Raw genomic sequence first — 14,737 nt, 5'->3', positions numbered from 1 at the left:
TTTTGCAGCCTGGGAACTTCTGCAATACAATTACTGTCTTAAATTATCTCTATAGAAATTTAGTTTAAAATGTTAGTTGGTTGAAGACATCTAAAATCAATTAATAATGTCGCGACGTGGAAATGGAGGACACCTCCACGAGAGAGAAGGCCTTTGCACCCAATCTTTGCTTTATTCATTGCTTGGGTCCCAGCCCCAGCGCGGAGGGGCGGGAGCGCACCGAGCGGTCCCGCGGGGATGGGGGCGGGTCCCGCGGGGGTGGGGGCGGGTCCCGCGGGGGTGGGGACGGGTCCCTCAGGGATGGGGGCGGGTCCCGCGGGGATGGGGGCGGGTCCCGCGGGGATGGGGGCGTGTCCCCGCAGCCTCGCCCCGCCCCGGCGTGCGTACTCTCGTCGCTGGACCCGCCCCCTCCTCGGACAGCGCAGTAAAACCAGGAGAAGGGGCGGGGCCTAGGTGCCTCCTCCATCCTCGGGAAGAGACCGGAGGGATGTTCCCAGCTCAGGAAGAGGCCGACAGGACGGTGTTTGTGGGAAATCTAGAGCCCCGTGTGCGGGAGGAGATCCTTTACGAGCTGTTCCTTCAGGTACAGTGGTCGGGAAGGGCCGGCGGAGGGGCCGGGCGCGCAGGGTCGGAACCGCGATCGGAGGGGCGGGGCGCACCTGGATCTCCCTGAGCCCCCTCCCCTGCTACGCCTTGGTTTTAAGTTAGTTCCTCCTTAGCGCACCTGCCTCCAGGTGAGCGACTGGCTGGTGAAGTCGTCCCCATCTTTACTGCGGTGTCCTGGGCGGAGATTGTCCAGGGCTGCCCCAACCCCCAACCCTGAGTAAGGGCTTCTTGGAAGCTGCTTGGCCCTGGGTGTGCTGAAGCCAAAAGAAAACCGCCCTGTCAGTGGCTTCCTTCGGGCAGTAGACACTCTCAGGCCACACATCATAGGAAATAAGATATTGAAATCGTTTCCTATTCATTACCTAACTCCCCCAAGCCCTTTTTGTGGCAGGTATTTTTACTCCAGCACATACATGAGATTTGAGAAGCCAAATCTGAACTGCGGTCAGCTGATTCCCCACTAATCCCCTGTTTTCATATAAAAAAGACTTTCTGGAAACTTTTAGGAACTGGATCTTCTATAAGCACTCACCTGTCAGGTACTGCTAGGTGTCACTTGCTAAAGAGATACCTTTGTTCAGCCATTCGTCTAACCGTTCAGTGATCCAGAATTACTTATGAAACATTAAGCAAGGTGCTAAGCATACAAATTAAGAGACAATCTATGTTCTTTCTAAAAAGGAATGTTTAAAATTATTATTTTTAAAAGATTTATTTATTCATACATACAAGAACAGGAATACAGGTCAGACGCGTGGGAGGGTGAGAGGACTCACCAGAGACGGAGCAGGGAACAGAACAGGCAGACAGACTGAAACACACTGCTGAGGGGAGCAGCGGTTGCAACAGGAGAGGTCTGCCACGCCGTGTGGGACCCTCGGCGGCGGCCGCCAGGGATTGAACCCGCGCTGCAGAGGCTGCAGACAGCCTCACAGCGCTGCTCTCAACCACCTGCGCCACCAGGGGATGCCCTGAATATTTAAAATGATTAACATGATTTAGGGTAATCTACAAATGGGAGGGAACACATTTATAGCAGAATCATTTTAGAGTGATGTCAGCACATAAATGAATAATAGCTCAATGCCTCAAGTTTCCTCAACTTTCCAAGGGGAGTAATAATATCTACAATATGATAAGGATTAAATTAACTAATCCTGGTAAAATAATTAAAACTAAATATGGAATTTGCTATGTGTTTGCTGCTGTTAGTACTAGTAGTTAATACTACTAAAACTTAATTTCAAGAGAAATCAAGACAGAGTGACTTCACTGAACTTTGAATAAGGGCAAGTTCCAAATAAGACAATAGCAGAGCTAAGTTTCCAGGACTGAATGAAACTGAAGGGGACTTTTATTTGATTTTTGAGAAGCTCTGCCGTTGTGTGTGTGTGTGTGTGTGTTTGTTTTTTTATAATTTATTTATTTGTATATATTTTACATCATTATTCACTTTTGTACAATGTTTGCTTTCTTTTCTCAGGTGTAGTCCCCATAGAATTTCCACCACCAATTCACCATCACCATAAACCCTTGTGCTTATGTCATTCTTTATTCTGGAAGGATTTGCTAAAGTGAGGTATCTGTTAAAAAGTCAAAAACCTAGGAAATCCTGACAACTACAAAGTTATGTGCTTCATTCTGGGTGAAAACTATAAGGGGGCCTCCCTGTTGATGCAGCAGGTTGAGCGCAGCGCTGTGAAGCACGGGTTCAATTCCCAGCCAGCCGGGGAGATTCCCACAGGATGTGGCAGACCTCTCCTGTCTCACCCATTGCTCCCCTCAGCAGTGTATTTCGGTCCTAGGCTGTTCTGCTCCCTGCTCTGTCTCTGGTGAATCCTCTCACCCTCCCACACCTCTGGCCTGTACCCCAGCTCTTGTATTAAAAAAAAAAAAAAAAAAGAAAAAGAAAGACTATAACGATGTGATTGTTGCTACAAGAAAGTCCTCTTTTAAAAAAAAAAAAAGATTTATTTTTTATTTATACAGTAGCTGGGGTACAGGCCAGAGGCACAAGAGGGTGAGAGGATTCACCAGAGACAGAGTGGGTAGTAGAACAGGCAGACAGAAAGCACTGCTGAGGGGAGGGAGCAGTGGGTGCGACAGGACAGGAGAGGTCTGCAGTGCCATGTGGGAATCTTCCTGGCTCGCTGGGAATTGAACCAGCACTGCAGAGGCTGTGGACAGATTCACAGTGCCGCGCTCAATCCACTGCACCACCGGGGAGGCCCAAGTAAGTTCTCTTGTTAAATTTTTATTTTTGAAAATGATGTAGCATATCTTTGAGTTTGTAAAATTTAAGACATCTGAGCATATCCCATCCCTTTGTGATTTCACATATATTATCAGTAGTGAAAAAAGCACTGATTAAAATTGGTTTTATTATTGTATGTTATCCTTTTACAAATTTCTGACTACCCTTTGATAAGAAAATAAGTTTTAAAATCTTTGTAGTTCTAACTACAGAATATTGGAATAGGGATTTTCAAGGGAAAACAATGAATTCAGTTTCAAATATGTTCAGTTGGAAGTACAATCACACAGAGGTCACTAGGAGACTTGTTTCCATGATAAAGGCATGAATAGGAAAAATCAATTTATAGATGAGGTAGTCCTTGAAGCCAGGAGGGAGAATAAGCTAGTGACTGGGAAAGCAGGGTATTTTAAGAGAAAAACTTGATCCTAAAATATACATCATTTTAAAGATGAAAATTTATCTTTAGATTAAAAGCAGTTTGTGAATATATTTATCCAGCTCTATAAATAAAAGCAGTCAGGGCCTCCCCACTGCCACAGTGGGTTGAGCACAGCGCTGTGAAGCTGTCCGCAGCCTCTGCAGCGTAGCCAGGGAGCTACTCACAGGAGCTATTCCTGCCTCGCCTGCTGCTCCCCTCGGCAGTGTACTTCAGTCAGTTTGCCTGTTCTGCTCCCTGCTCTGTCTCTGGTGAATCCTCTCACCTTCCCATGCCTCTGACCTATACCCCACCTCTTGTATAAATAAAATAAATCTTTGGAAAAAAAAACAATCAGTCATTAAAGTACAATTAATAAGTATGAACCTTTCACCATTAAATCTTGGTTGTTCATCTTTGTGAGTTCCCTCTTTGATTATTAGCATGATGGATATAATTTTTTTGAAGTAGTAATTGAGTTTTTTTTACAATATTTGTTTCTTTGTAATGCTTTGTAACTTTGTAATGCTAATTCTAGGTCTTACTATTGATACAATTTGAATATTTTTAATTTATGTTATTTTATGCCATTTAATAACATACTATGGTATAATATTATGTAGCTGTAATATTTAGAACCTTTCTAATTTTTCACTCTTCTAAATAATGTACTACTCAAAACACCTAAGCATACTAAAATATTTTCCCTTTGGGAATATTTCCTAAGTGGGATTATTAGCTCAGAATATAAGGTAATTTGTTTCTCTTGTCAATATTTTTTAATATTATTGACAGAAAAAAAATAGACTGTAATATGATGTTACTTTTTTTATATAATTCAACTAACAGTGGATTTTTTTTTCAATGATTTTTTACTTATACACTGCTCATATGTATGGAAACAAAGTAGTAATTTTTTTTTTTTTTTTTTTGGTGGGACCTTTGCGGTGGCTGGGCAATGAACCGGCGCTGCAGAGGCTGCAGGCAGCCTCGCAGCCCAGCACTCAACCACTGCGCCACCAGGGGAGGCCCCAAAGTAGTAATTTAATCTTAGATGTAAGTGCTCTCAAAATCGCTTTAAGAGTTGGTACTAGTGTTTAAAATTTCATGTCCATAACACTATGATGTTTCTTTGATGAGCCAGAAAATGCCAAGAAAATATGATATTTATTGTTACAAAAATACATTATTAGCCATGTTACCTTAGTGCTATTAGCAGATTTTTTTTGAGTCTAAAGTGAATATACTTGATTTATCTGAGTGTAAAGAAATCCTTAGATTTATGAGAAAATAATTTTTAAGTTTCTTATAGGCTGGGCCATTAACCAAAGTGACTATATGCAAAGACAGAGAAGGAAAGCCGAAGTCTTTTGGATTTGTCTGCTTTAAACACCCAGAATCCGTGTCTTATGCCATAGCTTTGCTGAATGGAATTCGCTTATATGGAAGACCAATTAATGTGCAGTATCGATTTGGTAGGTTCTGTCACTGGTGACTCTTCCAAGTGTGCTTTGTTGTTGGTGTTGTTCTCAGTAATGTAAGCAGTTTGTTTTGTATGTATCTAGTGTACATTTTTGTATGTAGCCTAAGGCCAGAAAAGTACCGTTGGTCATAACATGCACAGGTATTCACAATGCTGTAGAATTTCTATTGCCAATTACATTGTGAACTCTGTAGCATCTCTTCTGTGTTAAAATTTAAAATGGGGCCTCCCTGGTGGCACAGGGGTTAAAGTCAGTGCTGTCAAGTTATGGGCAGCCACTGCAGCATGAGTTTGATCCCTGGCCAGGGAGCTACCCACATGGCACAGCAGACCTCTCCTGTCTCACCCACTGCTCCCTCAGCAGTGTGTTTCTACTGAAACACAGTTTAGATCCTCCTATTCTGCTCCCCACTCTGTCTCTGGTGAATCCTCTCACCCAACCTGAACCTCTGCTCTACACTCCAGTTCTTGTATGCATAAATAAATCTTTAAAAAATATATGTATCAACTGGGGACACACATTCTAGCTTTAATGCAGCAAGATGGTTTGCTGGTCTTGTCTTTAATGTACAGTATCAAACACTTACTATTTGGAAGACAGGATGTATGCCTTGTCTTTCTCTTGGGGAAAGCAAGTTTACAGAATGTCCTGGACCTCAACCACTCTAAGAGAACTGGCCAAAGGCAGCTGCAGAGTAGCCCTTAATAGCCATGGAGGAAAGTGGCCTCAAGTGTCTTCTGCACATGTCAAGAACTTACCATCTTTGATAAGGTGCTGTTACTCTAGCTCTTTCACATTTTGAAGTACTGACAGAGGTAGTGCTTATGCTGATGTTGCACTGTTTGCAGTCCTTCTGTTGCCTACCTCCACTAAATGATTCAGATTTACCAGAATCTCACATATTTGCTTGCTTTTCATTTTCTTGATATATTAAAAGCAAACAAATAAGAAACCAAGATAATGTTTTATTGCAAAGGAAAAGTTTTTGCTTTGTATTTCTCTCTCTCTCTTTTAATGTCTTTGCAAAGAAAACTGACTACAGCATGCTCTCAAGTACTGTCAGTTGACTCATACAGGCAGGTAGAATGGACCAGGTCATTATGTTCTGACACATCGCTCTAGTCAGCAGCCCTGCATCTTATGTAAGGTTTTATTGGCTTTTCCCAGTACAGTTTAGAGAATCCATGTCTTATATGGGAGGCAGATTATTTGCCATATTTAGTTGACAGATACGTAGACCAAGCATAATTGTGTATCTTTTATGGTCCCCTGTCAATATAATGCTCTTGTACAGCCATTGTTTTGGACAAAGCTTAAGTGTAATTCAATCATTTATACTAATATAGCTATCTCACATTACAATCTTACAATCATATATCTATTACTATAATATAAAGATTTTTTTATTTATTTATACATACAAGAATGGGATAGAGGCCAGATGGAGGAGGCAGGTGAGGGAATCCACCAGTGACAGAGTGGGGAGCACAACAGGCAGACTGACTGAAATACACTGCTGAAGAGACCGGCAGGAGAGACAGGAGAGGTCCGCCCCACTGTATGTGGGCCACCTCCCAGACAGAGGATCAAAACCAGGCCATCTCAGTGAAAGCACTGAGACCCAACCTCTATGCCACCAGGGCGGCCCCTATATTACTATAATATAAATATCACTGGAGAGCTCAAAGACATATCCATGTATGTTATGTGTATATGGCATTTTAATCAATACTATATCCTTTTAGAGATTGTTAATGTTTTAATATTACATCTCCAAAAAATTATACCATGAAGTAATGTATCATTGTTACTTTTACAGGGAGTTCTCGCTCTTCTGAACCAGCTAACCAAAGTTTTGAGAGCTACATTAAGATAAATTCACAGAGTTACAGGTAATCAAAAAAAAAATCGTTTTCTTGAAGGTTAAACAAGTAAATATGTTCTTGTGTCATGAAGAGTTTTTTATATATTCTGAACTATTGTAAAACCTTACCACTTAGACATAAGAAAAATTAAGAATTCATTTTTCTGAATACATGAAAAGTGACAAAAAAAAGCTTCTTGACTTATAGTTCAATCAGTATTTCTAGCAGTAGATGAGATTCACTTCTATAGTGTTCTTTGTATTTACCATGTGCTTATGATAGCTGTTAAATCATTTCAGCATCAAAGGTCTGGGTGTGATAGATCTTAGAAATAACTATTATCCTTTTTTTAATTTTTTTAAGATTTATTTTATTTATGCACATAAGAACTAGAGTACAGGTCAGAGGTGTGGAGGGTGAGAGGATTCACCAGAGACAGAATAGGGAACAGAACAGGCAGATTGACTAAAATGCACTGCTGAGGGAAGCAGTGGGTGAGTCAGGAGAGGTCTGCTGCGCCATGTGGGTTAGCTCCCTGGACTGGGATTGAATTCATGCTGCAGTGGCTGCCGATAACTTGATTGTGCTGAAACTTAGCCCCTTGTGCCACCCACGAGGCCCATGACTCATTTACTTTCTATCATATATATCTGTATATGCTTGTGTCTCCCAGTCTATCCCCTAACACAGTTTCATTGTTATCTCATACGTTATTAGCTTGCCTAAAGTCTACTCTGAGCATGTCTTATGAGTTTCAGCCATCCTGCTTGTTATCTTGTCTTCTATAGCAGAACTGAATATACTCAAATAAACTGAAAAGCTCGGTCTCCTCTCCCTGTTAATTGTATCAGCCCTCTGAGACCTAGAGTGGCTCTTGGGACTGGCTTTTCTTTACAAAAAGTATCACACTCCAAATAAAACTCAGTGTGCTCCACATTTTCATTCTCCACAGCGTTTCTAATAGTGAAATGAGGAGAAGGTAAGAAAGTAGGTGCCAAAATAAGATGACCTGAATTTAAATTCTACTTTTGCTACTTTACTAACCGTATGACTTGGACAAGTTATTTCACTACTCAGCAACCTATCTTTAAAGTGACTATAGTATCTAAAAAATTTGTGAGAAATTCATTTTATAATAAATTCAATGTGTTTAAAATAGTGGGTCCATAACCAGAATTCAGTGAATACTTTCAGGGAATGTTAGCAAAAAGAGGGGAGTGATTCACTACTTTGGTAGGGGAAGCACCTTACACTGAGAAATTGAGCAGCTTGTTATGAGCTTCGCCTCATCTTTGAGTGGAAAAGTAAACCTCTTTTTCCTCAGAAGTTAGGGGGAAAGAATATACTGCTAGGATTTTGGGTAGAAGAGGAAAGACTAGAAAAACACTAGTGGATGTGAGTGTGACTCTTGTATTCTGTTTTTTAAATCATCACACAGGCTGGTGTTGAAAATAAGAATTGTGTATATTCCATAATGATACACTTCATTGGTAATACTTTATTCTTCTGGCATTTGTTACTTTATAAAGGAGGAATAGATAACCATGTCCTAGAAGATGTGCCCATTAATAACCTAGCCTTGGGGCTTCCCTGGAGGCATGAGGGGTTAAGATGCAACCTATGAAGCTATCCACAGCCACTGCAGCACAAGTTTGATCCCTGGCCAGGGAGGTGACCTTTCCTGACTCACAGACCTCTCCTGACTCGCCCGCTGCTCCCCTCAGCAGTATATTTCAGTCAGTCTGCCTGTTCTTCTCCCCACTCCATCTCTGGTGAATCCTCTCACCGCCCTCCACCTCTGACCTGTACCCCAGTTGTATGCATAGATAAATCTTTAAAATAATAATAATAATAATAATAATAACAACCTAGCCTTTCACTGGTCCTTCTTGGAAATGGATTTTGTGCTCCTTACTGCCACTTTTACTTGTTGTTATTAATGAGTAATTCTGGTATTTTTTTTACTAGGATTGCTATAACAAAGTACCACAAACTATTGTCTCACAGTCCCAGAAGTCAGAAGTCCAAGATCAAGGTGTCAGTGGGGTTAGGTTACTTCCTTCGATGGGTGATGAGGAAGAATCTATCCCATGCTTGTCCCCTAGCTCCTCATGGTCTGTGGGTGATCTTTGATATCCCTTGGGGTATAGAAATTCACCCAGATCTCTGCTTTCATCTTCATGTGGTCTTCTCCCTGTGTATGTCTGTCTCCAAATGTCCTGTTTTAGGAACACCAATCTTCCCAGATGAGGGGCCATTCCTGCCTGAATGTGACCTCCTCTTAACTAATTACATCTGCAACAGCTCTCTTTCCAAATAAAGTCATATTTTGAGGTGCTGGGTGCAGACATAATTCAGTTTTTTACCACTCCCTATTTATGTCTGATTCCTCTTCACAGACAACTATACATGCTCTGAAATTCACATAAGACAGAGATTTAAAAAATCTGCTTCTGTTTTCATAATATTGCAGATCTCACCCTCTACTACTAAAGTCATCTCTTCCCCACACTGTAACCTCATTGTACCTTTTGTTTTCTGATTATTATTTACTCCACATACATGTCCTGGTCTTCCTGAATACTGTCTTGTAATCAGGGTGTTATGTTTTTCCTGTCTTATCACTGAAAAATCATTTATCCTTCATATCCTACTTCCTATTCTCTTCTTAACCCTGTTGATCAAGAATTCTGTGACTTCTTGCTTATCCAATTTACTCTAATACAACAGATACCTGTGTACTGCCTTCCTTAATGAAATTTACTCTTCCACTGGTTTCTCTTGCCACTTATAAATGGGCTCTACACCTGTCCACTTGACTTGATTCCCATGTGGTTCTCCTATCCTCATCTTTGCCTCTACCTGCCTGCATGGCTTTCACTTCCCTTAGCCCCTCCAAAGTAGACCTTCTGTTGAAAGGACTAAGAGTCTAACACTAACATTTTGGTATACTGTAGAACAAGTAGATTAATGATGACTCACCATGAAATCTAGCCATTATATGTAACACACATTGATTGAATGTCTCCATAGAAACAAATAGTACATTTGTAAATGAAACTAAGCAGTTTTTAAATTAGGGACTTTTATACTCTTAATTAATGTACAAAAGGAATCAGCAAACATGTGTTCAATTTAACATCAGCAGTCCATTTAGAAAGAACCTAATTTTCATAAGCATTACAGAGATCTTCAAAAATGAATGGAAATTTTTCTAACTTTTACTTTTTGTATCTGTACAAGGTCGAATGTACCCTGGGTGATTATTTAATAGCTTGCTTTGCTCTCTTCATATCTAACTGTTCTTTGTCCCATATAGTATTATTTCATATTTTCCTATCACAAAGCCAAATGATACTCTAAATATTGAAATTTCAATATGTGATAATTAATATTATCTGTATAATTATGTATGTTTAAAGTAAACTAATATTGGGGCCTCCCTGGTGGTGAAAGGGGTTAAGCATCAGTACTATGAAGCTATCTGCTGCTATAGCAGCAAGAGTTTGTCCCCGGCCAGGGAGGTAACCCACATGGTGCAGCAGACCTCTCCTGTCTCACCCGCTGCTCCCCTGGGCAATTTATTTCAGTAGGTCTGCCTGTTCTGCTCTCCACTATGTCTGTGATGAATCCTCTCACACACACACACCACCCCGCACCTCTGGCCTATACCCCAGCTTTTATATGCATAAATAAATAAATCTTCAAAAAAAAATAAAGTAAGGGCCTCCCCAGTGTTGCAGCAGTTGAGCGTTGGGCTGCGAAGCTGCCCGCAGCCTCTGCAGCACCGGTTCGATCCCCGGCCACCAGTGAGGGTCCCACATGGCGCGCAGACCTCTCCTGCTGTGCCCGCTGCTCCCCTCAGCAGTGTATTTCATCAGTATGTCTGTTCTGCTCCCTGCTCTGGCTCTGGTGAATTCTCTCACCCTCCTGTGCTTCTGACTGTACCCAGTGCTTGTATAAATAAATAAATAAATCTTAAAAAAAAAAAACTAATATTAACTTCTCTCAGAGAAGTTTATTTTTTTTAATGTAAAAAGCTATATTGTTTAAGGATATTTGTGCATTTGAATTTTAACTGTATATTTACTTCTTCTTTTACCTACCCTAAGAAATGAAGAAATTGTGGGCAGATCTCCCTTTCCCATGCAGTTCTTTCCACTCAACAATGCAGCTTTACCTCAAGATTTCTTCTCCTTTCAGAAGATGGTAAGTTTGATATGCCTTTGGTTCAACTTACAATATGATACAACTATGAAGACTATAAAAATGACTTGGTGCTCAAATAAAAACCTGCATAAAAGCAGAAGCTGCCCTGAGCACAGTCCCCCAGGGGACATCCACCCTAACCTAGTCCTCTCAGAAGTCACAAGATGACCTCAGCAGACAGCCAGTGGTACATGGAAGTGGACAGATGGGAGAGAGGAGATGCTGTGGTCTAAGTAAAAGTGGAGTTGAGGGTTCTCATTTAAATGGCTATGTTGAAAGACATCTTTTAGAACTGAATGATCTAGAAATCATGATTATAGTCTTGATTAAAGGGGAGCTTAAGAAAACTTTTCTCTCCAACTCCTCATCTTATACGTAATAAAGTTGGGGTCAGGGATCTTAATGATATACAGCTTGTTAGTGATAGAGGTGGGACTATAACTGAGGTGTTCTAATTCACAGGATATCATTTTTGCAAATATCCAATATACATATAAGCTTCAGATTTTTCAAATATCATTTTGGAAATAATAGTGAAAAAATCTTTTGGAAAAAAATCTTTTATTAGTTGACATGAGAATTGAGTTCTGATGTCAAACTGTCAATATCTTCCTAGCATTTTTTAATTGTTATTTCTTTAATTTTTTTAAAGATTTATTTATACAAGAACCAGGGTACAGGCCAGAGGTGCAGGAGGGTGAGAGTATTCACCAGTGACAGAGTGGGGAACAGAACAGGCAGACTGACTGAAATACACTTCTGAGGGGAGCAGCAGGCAAAACAGAAGATGTCTGCCATGCCATGTGTGTATCTCGCTGGCTGGCCGGGCTCGAACCCTCGTTGCGGAGGCTGCAGACAGCTTCACAGCGCTGTGCTCAACCACTTCCGCCACCAGGGAGGCCCTCTTCCTAGCATTTTTTAATATTAAGAGAAATCACACGTGCACACACACACACACACACACACCCCCACAAGCTCATGTTATCACTGTAACTACTTTGAATAGTTAAAAGTTTGAGTTCAAAACTAGTTTAAAAACAGGGAAGTGTCTCTTAATTGACAAGTGTGCTGTGCAATGTGGTGACCATTAGCCACATGTGAGACTAAGAAGCAGAGTTTTTAATTTTTAATTTTAATTGAAAAACAGATACTTGTTTCAGTTATTGAAAAAAATTTTAAGTATACTTGAAAAAATTTAGGTGTGTGAATCTACATTTTCAACTATAAATTTTATGTCATCTAAATGCAAATTAGCTATTTTCAATGGAAATTTAGCTTCCAAATTGAGATTTACTGTAAGTATAAAATGCATACCAGATTTTGAAAGTTAATAATGTTTTTAAGAAAGCAGAATGTCTCATTGGTTACATGTTAAAATGACTTTGAAATATTTTGGTATAAATAAAATACCTCGTTTATTTGTACCTGCTTCATTTTTAATTTTCACATTCTAGCTACTAGAAGATTTAAAACTGCATATGCCCCTGGCATTTAATTTCTATAAGACATCACTAATCTGTATTGTAGTAAACTACACGTGACCTTAAATCTTTATGTTAACCGTTTAAAAAACTACCACGACCCCCCTATGAAGTCACTGTCCTTCTTACACTAACCCATGGCTTGCTTTGATCTGGTAAACTGTTGACTTTTTTAAAATGTTTTGGGCTTCTCTTTTGGTAGATGAATGTCTTTCTTTCCCAGCAGTGGCACACATTTAATCCTGCGCTGCAGCTGCCTTACTATGAGATGACAGCACCACTTCCTAATAGCACATCGGTGGCCTCATCCCTAAATCCTGTTCAAGATCGAGAGGCTGGACCCAGCTCTTGTGAATGGACTTACCAACAACAAAGTGACTCTGACCTTTATCAGACCAACAAACGAAAGAGGCAAAACCAAAATAGTGATAGTGATAGTAGCACAGAAAACAATAGAGGAAACAAATATAACCAGAAGTTCCAGAAGTGTAAAAAGAAGAAAAGATATTAGTATAACATTCAAATAAAATTTATCTACACTAACCTTATTTCTCCTTAAAGAAAAAAATGGATTCTACTAGATGACCAATTTCATGGCTTTCTTGTCTTTTTTGAACAATACCATGATATGATATCTGATTTGCTTTCCAATTTTTGTCTTGAGTGACAAAAACAAAAATAGTAGATTTATAATATTGATACTTTTGACCCATGGTCAACAGAAAATAGACCGTGAGTTGTTCTAGTTTAGTGCTGTTGATGAAACTGCAGTAAGCTATCAGTGAAAAGTCACTTCCTGAGCACTTGTGGGAAAGTCACCATGCTCTCCCAGATTTTCATCTGAAACCCTCAGTTGTGATTAGAATGGAGTAGTAGATTTTCTGAAAGAAGCCAGTGCGAATGTTTAAGTATTGCTTTTTCCTAATGATGATGGAATAAGTAGGCTTTCGTTTCTTTTGTTAATAACATTTTGATGTCTAAATATGTTGATCCTGAGCCTTACTACCCTACAGGTTTATTTTACAAAATGCAGATACATGATGTGACACCAAAGGAAAGCTGATTATCACTACGCTAGTTTTTTGATTATTCCCTTTTCATATGATTGTACATGAGTAGGAATACCTGACTGTTTATCCTCACTTATTATTTGTTTTATGAAAATGAACTGGTTATGTTAGTGTTTATTATCCATCTCTTTTGCCAGCTGAGTTTTGAGAGTATATTTGACATACTCATTTCTTGATAAGGAAGAATAAATAGAAATATTCATTCATTATATACAAAGTATTACTATATTTTGTATATCATATGTTTATTATATACTGGATTAGAAAGAATATATTTGACATTCAAATCTTAACAAAAGTATTTTGTTAATATGTGACATTTAATATTTATCATCCAATCAAGTTTCTATTTCTGATTATTTTTAGAAGATAAATGGACTGTATGGTTTATTTGGACATTTTTGTAACTTTGTAATTCATCATAAACTAGAATGATGAAAATATTTACTAAAACTAATTGAAAGAATCATGCAACTTTGATACCAAAAGCCAGTCTCAGTTTCCCTCAGCCAATAAAAGAAAACAGAGTTTAAGGAAAAGGAAAGTGGTTTAATTTGTTGACAAATGAGGAGGGCAGCAAACTCATGTCTGAAAGACCACTGTCCTACTCTTTGGCAGAGTGCAGTGGTATTTATACAAAGGAAAAAAAAGTGGGGGAGATAGGCAAGGGTCTGCAAAGGAGAGGGGGAAGGGGTCTGCATGGAGACAGGTGGGTACCAGCTTGGCTTTTTTTTTTTTTTTTTACTGGATTTATCTTTTTTTCACATTTTATTTAAATTTTATTTTTTATATTCCCCATACAATTGCAAACCCCTTATTTTGACCCCAAGCCCTCCTTTCCCCGCCCCCCACACCCCATAGAGTGTCTCTGGTTCGTAGTTGTTTGTTGATTTTGATATTTTCTTTCTTATAGTTATTCTTTTTCCTGGTCCCTTATTTAAGTTTTCTAGATTCCTGCTATGAGTGAGACCATCCGGTATTTTTCTTTTTCTTTCTGGCTTATTTCGCTGAGCATGATCCCTTCCAGCTCCATCCATGTTGCTGCAAAGACATGCAATTTGCACCAGCTTGGTTTTTTCAGCAACTGATGTTTAGCTCCCTTTTCCTTGGAATGCAAGAAGACAAAACTGTCATACAAGGAGGAAATTGCAAGAAATATGGGAAAGACAAACTTGTTAATGCTTATCTGAGATACTGGTCATAAAGAAGGCAAACCTGTCAAATACGGGGGAAATTGTAAGAGATGGGAGAAGACAAGCTTGTTGTTATCTGAGAGACCAGTCATTTGTAACTGCATCAATTTCATTGGGAATTAGCCATCTAATTCACTAGGAAAAGCCATGATTGGTG

General features: G+C 39.6%; 1 protein-coding gene across 2 annotated transcripts; it reads left to right on the top strand.

Annotated features, from left to right (window-relative positions):
* Positions 1-487: 487 nt before the first annotated feature.
* On the top strand, positions 488-12,828 carry RBM11 (RNA binding motif protein 11; the record flags this gene model as incomplete). 2 transcript variants are annotated; one of them, XM_084230969.1, is made up of 5 exons in its annotated part: positions 488-583; positions 4,591-4,753; positions 6,582-6,654; positions 10,740-10,836; positions 12,541-12,828. In XM_084230969.1, the coding sequence occupies 5 exons, from the start codon at positions 488-490 to the stop codon at positions 12,826-12,828; spliced, it is 717 nt and encodes a 238-aa protein (XP_084087095.1). The 2 variants fall into 2 exon arrangements, with proteins under 2 accessions (XP_084087095.1, XP_084087094.1); XM_084230968.1 differs by having other exon boundaries at positions 12,520-12,828.
* Between the last annotated feature and the right edge of the window lie 1,909 nt (positions 12,829-14,737).

The sequence above is a fragment of the Talpa europaea genome, assembly GCF_964194135.1.
Source record: "Talpa europaea genome assembly, chromosome: 4".
NCBI lineage: Eukaryota > Metazoa > Chordata > Mammalia > Eulipotyphla > Talpidae > Talpa > Talpa europaea.
The sequence above is the reverse complement of the archived record's forward strand: the minus strand, read 5'-3'. Positions and strand labels throughout refer to the sequence as shown.